Genomic DNA, 15971 nt, shown 5'->3' on the forward strand with positions numbered 1-15971 from the left:
TTTGGTTTTAGCAAAGTGAATTCTCTCTGGTTTTATCGGTTATCGAAGAACATCAGATATTCTTTGGTGGTTTTTATTCACGCTCTTGGGGTGGTGAACGCGTTGCCTGACGTGGAATTTGGAATAGCTTACATCAGCCATGAGGTAAAAATCTTATTTAATCCGATTCTAAAGTATTATTATTCCGGATATATATTATTTTTTCAAAAATTTACTTATTATGCTCTTTCGTGACAAGTTTATTTGAGGTCTTCTTGCTTTATTGGTTTATTTTTCACATATTACGAACCATACGTATTAAGACTCGTGCTGCTTTACCGTGAGGAAATTCTGCCCATTTATTTTATGTTGTCCTTTTCATCTTGCCCAGTATTTATTTGCACACTGGGATTTTTTTATATAATCAATTTTTGTAATATTTAACTAATCTGAGGTTTAAACGTGTAGCCATCAAAAACACCCTTAAACCAGGTTATGTATATTACAAACCTTAAAAAAACTTAAAATTCATGACATTGCTACATTCTTTTTTGAGTGATTTAAGTGATTACTTTTAGGGAATAATTAAAAGAACCTTAATTCTAAAATACAGTGATCCCTGAATTAATCTGAAAATTTGGCTGCCTCTTGAGACAGATCAGCTTGGATCAATCCACGACGGAGCTACACTACCAGTTAAAGATGTTAATAAAAATAATTATAAGCTAGGCTAATACCCAAGGCACCACCTTAGGCCTAAGTAATGAAGCAACTTTTTTAAAGCCATTAACTCAGGTGGTTGGGTTACAATGCCTAGGAGAGTGGTAGAAATCCATCTTGTAGCTGCTCTTTTTATCTAGTGCTATTGGAGAGTACTCTAAGCAGTCCCATGGCAAACTATTAGTATACACTCTTTAAAGTTAACCACTACCCATGATGAAAATAATGCTGCATGTATTAAATGACAAAACTTATGATTACCATATGATATTTTCTGAGCTGTGGTTAACATCTATGTGAATTAAATTTCAAGTTCGCCAAATAAATAAAAATAAGTGTTAACATTTTAAAGAAAGGTGTCGTTAATTTGTTTTCAATTTCTTTTCTTAGTAAAATCAACAAAGAGACGCTATTTGAAGTGGTGAATTCTGTGTTGGATAAGTCGCAGAAGAAGCCTAGGAAATTTCTAGAAACGGTTGAATTGCAAATTTCTTTGAAGAATTATGATCCTCAAAAGGACAAACGTTTCTCCGGAACAGTGAAGTATGGCACTTTAAAATGTGGAATATGCTTACCTGAATTTGCAGTTTAAAGTGAAAACTATTTTATATTTACTTATATTGTGCAAATACCAACTTTTTCTTGCTCCATTTTCATAAATTGGTTAGCGTAAATTTGAAGTGGTTAATGAGAGTCAAGTCAAAAATTACTCTTAAATCAAATTATATTAAGGAAATTTTAATTTTACTGTAGTACCAGTTTATTTTACATTTAGAAACCCTGTATTACAGGTGTTACTATTAATGATTCGCTATTAAATTGCAAAGACAGGGAGCTGAGTGAATTTGCTCAGCGGACCTGAACCCAAGGTCTTAAAAACTACGGGGAGGTAGCATTGACAGGTATATTACCTAGAAAGCTACCGCTATAGCGCAACAGTGCCTACCAACTAAGTTGTAAGTCTGCAGTATTTTGTTCTTTCAAAACAATGAAGGGTTAAAAAGTATTTAGGAATATGTCATTTGTAGCTCAAACAAAAGTTAAATTCGAGTACTTCATACAGCAGCATTGTTATTTGACCCATCTTATTTCAATTGACACAATTGCTTTTTTAAGTCAATACCAACCTGGAATATGATTACAAATGGGAAATCTTTACTAAAATGACTAGGGGAAACCTGGAAAAGTCTGGGAATTTGAATCTGAAAAAACTGGCAACAGTGATTACAAACATCTGCACAAGGGGTCCAACATTTTCCTCTTTTATTTACGGGATTTTAGATTTATTGTGGATTTGTCATACAAAGTCTATGGGAGCAAAATTCTTTGATATTTTTTTCCAAATTTTGTATGGGATTTGGCCAAATGTCCGACCCCTCACATCTACCAGAACTAATATGCCCATGATGAGAAAAGATGTGTAATGATTTCATATGCAGAGGTTTCTGCAATTGAACATAAAAATAGTTGGATAGCAGACAGAGTTCAATACTAGCTAGACTGAGAAAAATTGGAATGTTAATAAGTCAGTTAAATTACCATTTAAATTAATGCTAAATTCTATACACATTGTTTTAATTATTTTTCAACTGCTTGTTCTGATTTTCAAATTGTATTTGAGGATGCTCGTGGATTAAAAGGGATTTAAATTGATATCAGTAAAGAATTGGCTAAGAAATTTTTTTCTTTGGTAAATACTAAATTGTTCTGTGATGATACTGTACAATCTGAATTCAGTTGTAGATTTAACTGAGACCTGAGAACAAATGCGGCTATTATACATGATATACCTTTTCTCTAAATTAATAGTAGTTAACCAATAACCAATAAAAATACATATTAAAAAACAAGTATATTTTAGGCTCAAAAACATCCCAAGACCAAAGTTCAAGGTTTGCGTATTGGGTGATCAACAGCATTGTGACGAAGCTAAAGCCAACAATGTTGAGTGTATGGATGCGGAAGCATTGAAGAAGTTAAATAAAAACAAGAAGCTAGTTAAGAAACTTGGTATGTTTCACTAATATTGCGGTGTACGGTCCATTTCAGTTCAGTGCAATAATACTTACGTACCAATTTCAACTTTTTACAGCCAAAAAATATGATGCTTTTTTGGCCTCGGAGTCTTTGATCAAGCAGATTCCCCGTCTATTGGGACCTGGATTGAACAAGGCTGGCAAGTTTCCTTCATTGCTAACTCATAACGAATCCATGATGGCCAAGATTGATGAAGTTAAAGCTACCATTAAATTCCAAATGAAAAAGGTGTGATTGTAGTTTTGTTAATTTGTTAAAAAGGGCAATTTTTTAATGTTCCAATATTTTAGGTTTTGTGTCTGGCTGTTGCTGTGGGTCACGTGAAGATGACGCCAGATGAATTGGCTCTAAATATTAATTTGTCCATTAACTTCTTGGTTTCTTTATTGAAGAAAAATTGGCAAAACATCAGATCGCTTAATGTTAAGAGTACTATGGGACCACCACAAAGATTGTACTAATGAAATAAAGTAAACACTTAAACAGTGCCGGTGCTAATTCTGAATTTGGTAAAAAATATTTAAGTCTCCATCCTTGTGTGACATTTTCTTGTAATGGAGAAACAGATTTCTAACAAAGTTTCTCGGTGACACTGAATTACCTTACTATTTGTCGCTAAATTTGGTTATATTCTCTGGGACAAGAAAGTATTTACTTTTAATTGGTGAACTTGCTAATTTTGATTGTGGTAAGTAGTATTAATTTGAAAAAACAGTAGCAGACATTTGCAAAATCACTAATGATTTTTAAAGCAACTGTCCGCCCCTGTTTTAAAAGATGGCCATGAATCTATGCGATTCTTCGAAAAAAATTACTTGCGTGGAGCCATCTATTTAAAATTCCAAATAGCGAAACAATAACGTCGTCAGAGAGCTATTATAGAGTATTATATTTAGACCACTTTTTACTCTACTTAGTGAACTTTAACCTAAGTTATATCCCATATGAAATATATTGTAAACAATTACTGTAATTTAAGTTATTGACAAATTTACAAACGAGCCAATTAACGCCAAGCATACTTTTGGGTCAAAATGTAGCTTCAGCATCTTGTTTTGATTGCGACGCTAGCGACATTTGTTGAAAAAAGAGGTACTTCACCTAGAGCCGACACTTGCTTTTAAGTTTCACTACCACTCAAAAGTGAGTTTTCACTCCAATCACTGTCACTCTTTCACCAAGAGTGAACTCATTAGTTAAAGCTAGGAGCAACAAACGAGGAGAACGCAGCTAGCCTTTAAACACGCTAAGGCAGTGTTGTGTACAAATTTCATTGGACAAACCCTTATGTAGAACGTTTTACGGGCAGGGGGGAAGGCAATTTCCGAATTTTTCCTTCCGACGGCAGCAAACGCTAAAGCGTCTAACCATTGAAAAATCCACTGACTGACGGGTTGCGTTCTCCTTCCAAGTGTGGGGTGCTGTGTTTGTTGTTAAAAGTCACTGCTTTCACTTTTATTCTTAGTCAGAAACTTCAAATTCAAATTTCCCGCCTTAAATTTTATCCAAAAAAACGTACTATAAAAGAGAAGAGTAGTACTCTTTACTTTCCTTAGTTATCAATGCCGTATTAAGAGATGTGGAAGTTTCTACCCGACCATAAAACTCCAATTTAACAACCACCGCATGAAAGAAAGTGGCGGCTCTTATCATTGCCACCTGTATTATGTAAAGGCCCCTGTAGGCTGTTATTAGAGATGGCCAGTGGCGTAACTAGGAACTCCGCCCCCCCCCCCCGTGAAAAACAACTCGGGGCCCTTTTAAATGGCACCGATTTTATTCATAAACGTTTGGGGGCGCTATTTACGCCACTGGAGATGGCCACGAATCTATCAGATTATTTGAAAAACGCGAGTGCAGAGCGTGGTGCCATCTATTTATATCAAAAGAAGGTAAAATTAAAAACAGTCAAATGATATGATAACAGTTTATTATCTACTTACTGGACGTTAACCTAAATTATATATCCCATTTAAAAATATCGTTTATAATTGCTGTAATTTATGTTCTTGACCAACAGTGGCGTAACTAGGAACTCCCCCCCCCCCCCCACGAAAAACAACTCGGGGGCCCTTTTAAATAGCACCGATTTTAATCATAAGCGTTTGGGGGCGCCGCGGGGTCTGCGGGGGCGCTATTTACGCCACTGAATGACCAATTTACAAACGATCCAATAAACGCGAGGGATACCTATAAGTACTGTCTTTTTGATTTTGACGCTAGCGACATCTATTGAAAAAAGAGCTACTTCACGTCGAGCCACCACTTGCTTTAAACATCTTTTTTAATAATTGGGATTTAGAATATATAATTTTGGTTAAAGTCCTCTCAAACTGCCAATTATAATACACTACGATGGTGCTGTGACGATGTTATCATTTGGCTATTTTAAATTTTAGCTTCCCTCATAGATGGCACCGTACTTCAATAAAGTCATTCTTTTAAATTCAAAATTCCCTATCCCACCACTACCAACTTTAAGTTGACTCCTACAAGCGAATAGACGCTTCAATAAATCATCATCAAGGAAATCGCCAAGATATAATGTTTCCGAGAGCCATGACACGCAAAGTTACTGTTTATATAGTGCTTTTTGACATAATAGAAACTTTTCACCATTACGGTATCATAATGTTGGTATGCCAAAAGTGTTTCTTTTTAACCCGGTAGCTTTTTTGTCATATTAAGGCTTAGCAAAAACACGACGGCCTGTTTACAAGGGAAAAGTTTCCATTATTTCAACAAGAACTTTATAAAAAGTAACTTGCAGCTAGGAGCCACAAACACAAGAAGAACGCAGCTTTAAACACGCTAACGAAGGGTTGTGTACGAATTTCGTTGGACGAGCGTCACGAGCATTGAGTTGGGAATAAATAGAGGTACAACTAAATCTGGCTGGCGCGGGACCAATTTCGTTCCATAAGCAGACTTTATCAACTTTATCTGATGCGAAATTGAAATGTATGATTTCTCGTAAAAAACCAACCTTTGAAGTTGTTTAAAAATAATTTTATTCTGTCAACACGATCCTTTTTAACTCAAGTTACGGTGAGTTAGCTAATAATTATTTATTTTTAGCCATATAACTTTACAAAATAGAGATGGCGCTACCGCCTAATAATAAAGATGACTTTCGTACAGTCTTATCAGAAGAGGTAATTGTAATTCTAGCAGTATTATTCCCAATTCAATGGTCACGAGCCTTTACGCTGAACGTTTTACGGGCGGGGGGGGGAGACAATTTCCGAATTTTCCCCTTCCGACGGAAGCTGCAGGCGCTAAAGCGTCTAGCCAATGAAAAACGTACACAAGAAAAGAAATATAGACAAGTTCTATATGGGTCTTTTCATAAACGGTGGTATAAAATCGAGGGGCTGACCACTATCCGTAATCGATGTACAAGCCCGTAGCTTTGACTGTACTAAAGTTATTACGTAATCGATTACAGATTTAGCACTATCAAAGGCTGTACTCGCTGTAATCGGTGTACAGAATTTAAGGAAGTGGTTAGCTCTTCGGATAAAATAGCCCGCATATCACGCCACTTAACATCAAATATGCTAGACCTTGCGCAGCTGGTTTTTTAATGTGTTGTAAGTTCTATTTTAGTTCTTAAACAAATAAAATAGAACTTACAACTCATTATTAAACAGGTCATGCAAGGCTAGCCTATTTGATGTTAAGTGGCGTGATGTGCGAGCTTTTTGTTGGTTAATAATGTAATAAATCGAAGTAACGGGACCTTTAACGATTAGTTACACCCACAACAAGAAAATATAGGAAAATATTTTATTTGTAAAAGTTATTTTAAAAAATTTCATCGGTAAGCTTGGTTCCAATAGCACGTTCGAAGGCCGTACCCGTTTACAATAAATAATGGTACCGTGCGCTGCAAACTTGAAACTACTGCGAGCAACGAATGCTGCCGCTCTATGTTATAACATAAAAAATAATATAAAAATATAGGCTTCGTGCGTAGTTAAAGTTTTGGTCATAAGTTTCGCCGCCTACCGAGCGTGCTTTAAAAGTTCAACCGAAAAACATCGAAATTCAAAAGTTTCTTCACATATTTAGTTGATTTATATTAGGCAGATGGCGCTATATTTCCTAAGCTCCAAGTCTAAAAGTTATACACGTAATGTAAACGGTGATTTCTTCAGAATTTGGCACGCTTAAGTAAAGGCGCTCCCGTGTGAGAAGAGTATTTACCACGGAAAATGGGGTTGAATCGATGAAAAGGAGCTTTCCTACTGCAGCGCCCTGGTTGGCGCTCAGTAGACACGAAAGAAATAGGGCCGCAGTAGACTACCCAAAGGATTATATTTAAAGGGGCTCCAAAGTTCGGTGGCAAAAAAAAGAAAACTGAGCATGCTTTTCATTCCCCCCAACCGTAAATTTCGCACTTTACTGACTTTACACACATTTTGCCACCGAACTTTGGAGCCCCTTTAAAGCAAGTGGTGGCTCAATTACCACCTGTATTATGAAAAGGCCCCTGTTATTAGAGATGGCCATGAATCTATCCGATTCTTCGAAAAACGCGACTTTACTCGAGAGCGTGGTGCCATTTATTTATGGCAAAGGAAAATTAAAAATAGCCAAATGATATCGGCGTCAGAGAGCCATTTTAGAGTATTATAGTTAGACAGTTTATACTCTATTTAGTGGACTTTAACCTAATTTATAAATCGCGTGTAAAAATTTTGTTTATAATTGCTGTAATTTATGTTATTGACCAGTTTACTAACGATCCAATCAACGCGTGGTGTCAAAAGTAAATAGGGGGAGAAAGTCTGGCACCTTGGGTCCAACCGCACGACGTCTTATTTGAGGGGTAAAATTTTTGGGCTTCGGAAATGACTTCCCCCTCGCCTCTTTACAGGGACACAAAGGTATCGGTTGTACTCCGCCACGATGAAAAATAGTTCTCTATAAAATACGTGAATATTAAACTTTTGCTTTCGATAATTTGGTTAATATAGTTCCTAAATAAAGTAGATATATGATAGAAACTAAAATGCGACATTTTAAAATTAATAACACGACTTTTGAAAAGAAATAAACCGGAACTAGAATAACGCTCACTCAAATCGTGGAGAGGGTGTCGCCATCTAAGAGCAAAGATCGGACTAATTGGTAAATCTACGTTGTTAAGGCCTAACAATTTGCAAGTTTAACTGAGCTTTTTTCGTTTATTTTACAATTGATATAGTAATTATTAATTAAAATCAACCGTTATCGAAGGAAATAATGGTCAGCATTTGACAGAGAGACTATTTGAAATCGCGAGGCGGTGACATGGTTGCCAGGGAATAAAATTAAAAATTTTCATCTTGAGCTTGGACCGGAATACCACAAATGCACTACTTCGCGCGTTATGCGCTATCCTTATTGGTTAGAAATATCACGTGATCACTAGCTCTTTAAAAAGGGTGTCCAGCATGGTGGAAGGTAAAATCTGAAGGCAGTGATAGACTTTCTCCCCCTATTTATTTTTGGTGGTGTATCTATAAGTACTGACGTTTTGGTTTCGACACTATAGCGACATCTATTGAAAAAGAGCTATTTCACGTCGAGCCGCCACTTGGCTTAAGGGACATCCAAATGTCATCTGTAATATATATATATAAAACTCACAATTATTAAACCTACAATAAAATAATTTGAAATGTCATGTCATTTTCTTTTAAATCTTTAAAGATTTAACCAAGAATGTATTTATTTATACTCAGGGAGAATGAATACGTCGAGATTATTTGTAGCGTTTCTCCAATTCCACCCGTTGGGGCCCCCGGTATGCTTCTCCACCTTGGATTAATAATAGAGACTATTATTAATCCAAGCCTCCACTTTAATAAAATCAAATAATACTGCAATTTCATTGGTTCTTAAAAATTACGCTTTCGACGCGAGTAACGCTGCTGCGAGGGCGCAAAAAATGAGACCACCTCACCCCCCCCCCCTCGATAGTCTCGACATATTCATTCTCCCTTAGTATAAATAAATATATTCTTGATTTAACTATAACATTTTAAAATATTTTGGTAAACTACAATAATATAACACTTTGTACCGCCAATAGATGATGCTACAAAGTACGGCTATGAACTCTGGCGGGAGATGTCGCTATTTATAATAACAGGAGTTTATTGAACAGGAAAAGAAAGTTTACACTTATTGCGCCCTGCTTTAGTATAGCTATAGGGAATGGCGATAATATTAAATACCATAAAGGTTACACAAAAATAAGAATGAATTGACAGCAATGACAAAGGAATGGCGATGGATATGGCATAAGGTACAGTTAGGAAAAGGAAGCTATATTTTTTTTTTTGGTTTTATACAACTTGTTGAGAAACGAGCCTCAATATAACGCACACCTTTGGAAGTAGTGAATGAAAGCCAATCAATAGCCGGAGCATTAAAATCGCCTAACACAATAAGACGGTCCGCTAACTTGCTGGCCCTCTCCACCGTTCCCACGAGCTTCTTGAAAAAGTCAGTTGGTGTGTTGGGACTACGGTAACAACACAATATAAGAATTAAACGCACTCTCGCCAGCTGAATTTTCTTTGATGAAAAAGAGATGGCGATGGAGTCTATCGCGACTCATGCTACGAGCTATTCCAATCTCACTTCAATCTTTATTGCGAAAGTCGAACCTTAGAGTAAAAGTATATGTGGCAAGGAATGAACTATATGCCCCGAAGAGTTAGAAATCAGTCACTCCAGGGGGCTGAAAATCCTCTCTCCGCTACCTTTGGCTGTACAGCGTAGTTAGAGACACCTCCGCTACTCTCATTGCCGCTACTATCTAATGGAAAAAATTGAAAGAAAATAAGTAGTCCCGAACTCGACGCTAACACCAATTTTGAGCTTGCGAGAGTGCGTTTAAGGAGGAAGCAATTTTAAATTGGCAAGCTAAGATATGTGGGGAGGTAAGGGAGCGATTGAGAGAAACGGCAAGCCACGGATGACAGTAGAATATACATCCACCACATTTGGTGAAGTCACAGTCAACTCTAAACGCGTCGTAACCATCGATATGAAAAATTTCAGGGCCCATATCTTTCCGAAGACAAGTTTCAGTGATAGCAATGAGATCGGGGACACGTTCTTAGGCGAGTAAGCGTAGTTCAGACAGTTTGCTCAGTAACAAGCCAGAGTTCGTGGAGAGAAAGTTCAAAGATCCACTAGTTGTAGGGATGAACGGAGAGGCGCCAGGATTTAAAACCGATAGCGCCACAGTGCGAGGAGTTGGATGGGAGTAAGATGCGTTTTAAGTTGAAGGGAGCACAGACGAGGGAAGCCGCACAGGATTACTTAGAGAAGGTGCGGCTGAAAAGAGTTTTTTGAAGGAAGTCGAGTACTATCGGAGCATGGAGGTCTCTGCGCTGATGAGTTATAGATCGCATTAGGCGGATAGGGGAGACCATAACCAGCGGCGTAGGAACGGGGGGGGGGGTACAGGGGTACAATGTACCCCCCTTGAAATTGGAAAGGAGCGCCAATTGTTTTAGAAGGGGCGCAAAAAGGATGCTGATGAGGGGGCGCCATATTTAGCATCCAAGCTGTACCCCCTTAATCCAAAACGTTCCTACGCGCCTGACCATAACCTAGCGGATGAAACGAAGGTGGTTGACTGGTTGGTATGTGTAGTTAGCCGCCGAGGAATGTGGAGGGGTGCTAGTGGCTAATGACATGACCGAAGTCCTGTCACTCGGCTGCGTAGAGAAAGAATCACGAGAAGGAGAGAAATTCACGACCGTATTATTCCGAATAACTAGGCCAGATTCACCTCTGGCAACACGGCTATGCAGTTCGTCTAAGCACGGCCAACTTTGATTTCTCGCGCATCTCTCGCGCTACAGCGGCCATCTCATTCGTTGACGTTCCTGTGTTAACCTATGAGCAAAAGATGTGTATGACGTCAGCGCCCCTAGCGGATTATTATTTTTAGTATAGTTTTTACATTGGGGACAATATAACCACCGAGCGTGGCGCTGAACTCTTACACATTATAGTACAGTTTATAGGGGGAAAATCCTTGCTCGCGGAATTTCGACGAATGTGTTGGCCGTAGTAGCGCGAACAGCGCGTGATCAAAGTTGGCCGTGGTCTAAGGCACGGCGATAGTCAGCTAGTTGTTTCGGGGTCTGATCAATACCAGCGGAATAACTATAATGCGAGTTAGTGGAGCGTCGACTTTTGATAAGCCCAAGGAAAGCTCGTTTTGCAGCCATGTGCGGAAACACGATAAGGAAGGGACGAGGTCGTTCTCCTGTGGCTGGGGTTCTAGCGCCAAGTCGGTAATACGGTAGGTTAGTGGGAACCCTACTCGAGGCAAAGAGCTCAACAAGTATTCCAAGTTCGTCTTCAGGCGAAAGATCCTCAGGCACACCAAAGAGAATGGCGTTGAGCCTTCTTTTCTCCACGGCCAGGTCCTCCGAAGTTACAAAGTCGGAAGTAGGTGGGGGCAAAGAGGTTTGCAGTTTATGGGTTATTTTCGACAGAAGAGACTGTTCCATGGCATCAAAGGTGGCTTTGAGTGACGAGGCCAGTGTATTGACATCGCCCGCGAGGGAGTCAATCGAGGTACCATTTTTGTTGATAGTGAGATCTAAGTGGTCGATGCGCCGAGAATGATAAGTTTTGGTGATGTGAAGAGCATCCTGTGCGTTTTTCATACTGTCGAAAGCCGTTTTTAGGTCTGCTTCAAATTGATAAATTTTTAGAGCAGTGAGGGCCAACTTATATTACGTCTTTGGTGGTGTTTAACTTATTGGGTTATTATTTTTGTGGCTATACTCATACATACCCATACATGAGTACTTTTGAGTAGGCTACTATGAGTGGTTGAGGAGTTCCAATTAGAGCTCGGGGAAGCGGATAAATAAACCGCCAAAATTTCAATTTTTCATAAAAATTTAATGTTTATTTAAGGATATTATTCTCGACTATTATACGATTTAATATGCAACAAATCAGTTTTTATTCTGATAATTTTCGGATATGGATATAAAAGAAATGAACGGAAAATTTTCTATCCGAACGCCGAGCCCTAGTTAGAATGGGTTTGCTTCAGCATAATACTTGCTCTGTAGCTAGTCACCTTCCCGGACCTTAACTATGGTCTCTTTTGATATTTATGTAGCCGACGTCGACGTGGATGCTGTTTTTTGCCCAAGTCCTCCATTGCAAAAGTAACATAATTACATGAATCAAGTATTTAACCCATGAATTTCCAACTCTATCATTAGCCACGATATACTCAGAGACAACGTGGAGCGAAGCCTATTTTCGCGCCACACGAGTTATTTACTTTTTTAAGCCATTGAGAACGAATTCGGAAATGATGTCATTTTAGCGCCAGATGGTTTAGGCGAGCAGAATTACCCATTGAGTTGGGAATATTAATCTAGAGATCCAATCAAATCTGCTCCCCGCGAAACAAGTTTTTGAAAATTACGAATGTGCCGTCTCCTCTAAAATGACGAGAAAACGTTATCATATGACCCGTGGCGCCAACCATTATTTTTGGAAAAAAAACCCCTTTTGCCCGGAAAACGCGTCTTATTTGAACCAAAGATAATTTAAACTCGTACCCTAGATTCGAATACTGAGAGCTTTCCCATTGACGGTTTTGTTACGAAGCGTTTACCCTTTTCCGGCACGTGACCTCAGAAAAATTGGGCTCCATCGGTTGCGGTAAGGCGCAAGCCATGGAGCGAATTTTTTCTGAGTTTCAGCAGGAAGTGGGTAAACGCTATCGGCAACGCGCGAGAGAGTGATTTCGAATCTAGGGTACGAGTTTAAATTATCTTTGTTTGAACGAACCACTGAGAGATAGACGGCGCCACGGGTAGAATGATAAAGTTTTCTCGTCATTTGGGAGCAGACGGCAGTATTCTTATTTTTTTAAAACTTGTTTCGCAAAATACTGAAATCCGACGTTTTGATTGGACCTTTAGATTAATATTCCCAACTCAATGGAATTACCGCGAACTTACTTCTCGCGGACGGTTCGCGTTATTTCGTTAAAAATAAGGTTTACAGTTATAAATATTTCTAGAATAAAAATACAAAATGAAGGAATGTAACTCCGATCTTTTCAAAGCGATTCTATCGAGTGCCTGTGAGGTTTTTAACAATTTAAACATACAATTATCTCTGAAAAGCTAAGCCACGGTGATAATTTGGAAGAAAAACCTGAGTCAGTGTTTGCCATTTTATTATTATTAAAAAATAAATGCTCTGTTATAATTTGATTATAAAAAAAACTATCAGGCTTTTAGCGAATTCCTGGAAAAGGCTATTCTGTCGCTCAGCGGGATGAGAAATTCCAAAGTGAACAAACTACTGCCTTTCTTGAGCTGGCTCAATGGGCGTCTCAATAAAAGCAGATCAGAGAGTCCCCAAGGAGTAATAGCACTGAGAGCGTAGAATGGAAAGTTAGGTTTTATTTAGTCTTTGTCTCTTGGTTTTGAAGCGGTGCCGAAAATAAGACCACATTTTAGGCGGTAAAAGTCATATAAAAGTTAATTAAAGATAAAATTTTACCTTTATATCATATAAAATTTATCATTTACTTCGACCAGGACGAACACGTGTGCAAAGGCTTGTCTCTTCTGTGAAAGCATGGTGAAAGTGAAACGCAAAATCTATTTTACAAGTTGGATTGAAGTTGGCTAAGTTGGTTGGTTACCGGTTGAATTGGCCACCCTGTTACCGCCCGACCGAAAATATTTCAGATCAGTGACTACGTCATGGGAGAAGCGAAAGGAGAGCGGCGTTTATTGAGACGACTATTGAAGAGAAAGAAAAGAAAATAATCTGACATGAGCTCTCGCTCAATTGATCAACCAAGTGAGAAAATTCATAACCTTCATTTTTGGAAGCTGCTCACAATAATTGCTCACCTCTGTTATAAAATGCGCAATCTTTTGTAGAGTCTCGACGCGGAATAGGGAAAGTGTTTTAAGATGGTCATATTTTGGAGCGGAATCGGAGGCATATTTAACTCGCCGTTTCGGTAACGGATAAGAACATGTGTGTCAGATCTATAGCCCGGTGTACCGCAAACAGAGGGCACACCACCGGAGGTCCTCATCATAATGCCCTACGCCAGCGTCCACAGCCCGGACAGGTGACGGAACAGCCAAGGCAGCCAGAGAACCCTACCGCTGACGGTCGCACCTTCGACGCAACCCGCTCAACTCAGCAGAAGGAGCAGCAAGGGGACGACAAACGCCTCACTTCGCACACAGCAGTGGGAATAAGAGCGGATGCTCTAGCATCGGAAGCTAGCACCCTATCTACGTAGGTAAGAAGTCAAAGCCTTTAAGATACGGCTCCTAAAGGGGAACGACGGGCACACTGCGGCCCAGCGTAACCCGACACAGGTGGCACCGTAGATCCCGGTGGGGCCCACAAGACAGGGAAACAGGGCCACAGCGCCTCATAGGAGACCCGCCGCCCCACATCAGACAACCAAATCTGCCGAGGCTACAGGATGCCTGGCCCTTCTCCGTTAGCCTGAGCCGAAACCCAGTTTCCAGCCCCTACCTGACCGAAGTCGGAGATGGAGATAGGACCAATTGATCACGGCTAACATTTCCCAGTGCGCCACCGCCCTTACGGTAAAGCCACCAGTTATTGCACACTGCGATCCTTGAAGGGCCAACGGATAGGAACAGTATGAGAAAATTTGGTCTCTACAGCTCTCTAACCTTAAAGGGGCTCCAAAGTTCGGTGGCAAAATGTGTGTAAAGTCAGTAAAGTGCGAAATTTACGGTTGACTCTGCGGCCTCTGCCCGCCTCTGCCAAGGCCGAGTGAGGGTTTGGGGGGAAGGAAAAGCATGCTCAATTATCTTTTTTTTTCACCGAACTTTGGAACCCCTTTAATACTTGGCTTAAGTTGGTTTTGAATCACAGCGTTGAGTGAAACTCGCCATAAAATCAGGTTTCATTATCGAAGCTGTCGAAATTGACCAAATACAGGATATACCGAAATATTATATTATCGTTCTTGGTACTTGTCATACTTATTAGACACTTGAAAACTTGTGTGTATACCTAGGTTAATCGTTTACAATCTACACTCTTACAAGTTCCCCGTTCACGTTTCAAAATGGTGGCAACCGAAACGAGTCTGAGTGGTGTAATGGCGTTAGCTTCTCCGAGTTAGCGCCTAAGATTTTGCGTCTGTTACAGACAAATTAAAAAGTCTTAAAAACGTTTTTCTTATGTTAACTTATCAAAATATAAGCAAATGATGCAAAAGTTGTATTAAAATGCAAGTATCATTATTTATAATGTCAAATTTTATTTTATTATTATTATTATAAAATATAAAAACTGATAGCGTCTTCTTTAGCCGCTACCAAAATTAAATAGGGGGAGAAAGTCTATCACGGCCTTCAGATTTTACCTTCCACCATGCTTGACACCCTTTTTAAAGAGCTAGTGATCACGTGATATTTCTAACCAATAAGGATAGCACATTACGCGTGAAGTAGTGCATTTGTGGTATTCCGGTCCGCGCTCAAGATGAAAATTTTGAATTTTATTCCCTGGCAACCATGTCACCGACGCGCGATTTCAAATAGTCTCTCTGTCAAATGCTGACCATTATTTCCTTCGATAACGGTTGATTTTAATTAATAATTACTATATCAATGGTAAAATAAACAAAAAAAGCTCGTAGCTATAGCTATTATTTCAGTTAAACTTGCAAATTGTTGGGCCTTAGCATCGTAGATTTACCAATTAGTCCCGATATCCGCTCTTAGATGGCGCCACGCTCTCCACGATTTAAGTGAGCGTTATTTAGTTATGGTTTATTTCTTTTCAAAAGTCGTGTTATTATTTTTAAAATGTCGCATTTTAGTTTCTATCATATATCTACTTTATTTAGGAATTAAATTAACGAAATTATCGAAAGCAAAAGTTTAATATGAATTTTCACGTATTTTATAGAGATCTATTTTTCATCGTGGCGGAGTACAACCGATACCTTTGTGTCCCTGTAAAGAGGCGAGGGGGAAATCATTTCCGAAGCCCAAAAATTTTACCCCTCAAATAAGACGTCGTGCGGTTGGACCCAAGTGCCAGACTTTTTCCCCCTATTTACTTTTGCCGCTACCTATCTAGGTTTCAATGGCAAACCAAAGGGGGCGTTGCGATAGTTTTCGGTCGCGAATTGTTATTATGTTGAAAGTAAAAAAACCACAGGA

The 15971-nt window shown here is 39.1% G+C and overlaps 1 protein-coding gene across 1 annotated transcript; it reads left to right on the top strand.

Annotated features, from left to right (window-relative positions):
- Positions 1-3255, top strand: RpL10Ab (ribosomal protein L10Ab). The gene is made up of 5 exons (XM_090166547.1): positions 1-144; positions 1090-1242; positions 2561-2709; positions 2792-2964; positions 3027-3255. Exons 1-5 carry the CDS (start codon positions 140-142, stop codon positions 3195-3197), a joined length of 651 nt encoding a protein of 216 aa, XP_090022673.1. The 5' UTR covers positions 1-139; the 3' UTR covers positions 3198-3255.
- Positions 3256-15971: the final 12716 nt, after the last annotated feature.

Source organism: Leiobunum rupestre, chromosome 2 (genome assembly GCF_980474605.1).
Source record: "Leiobunum rupestre chromosome 2, qqLeiRupe1.1.hap1, whole genome shotgun sequence".
In the NCBI taxonomy this organism is placed as follows: Eukaryota; Metazoa; Arthropoda; class Arachnida; order Opiliones; family Sclerosomatidae; genus Leiobunum; species Leiobunum rupestre.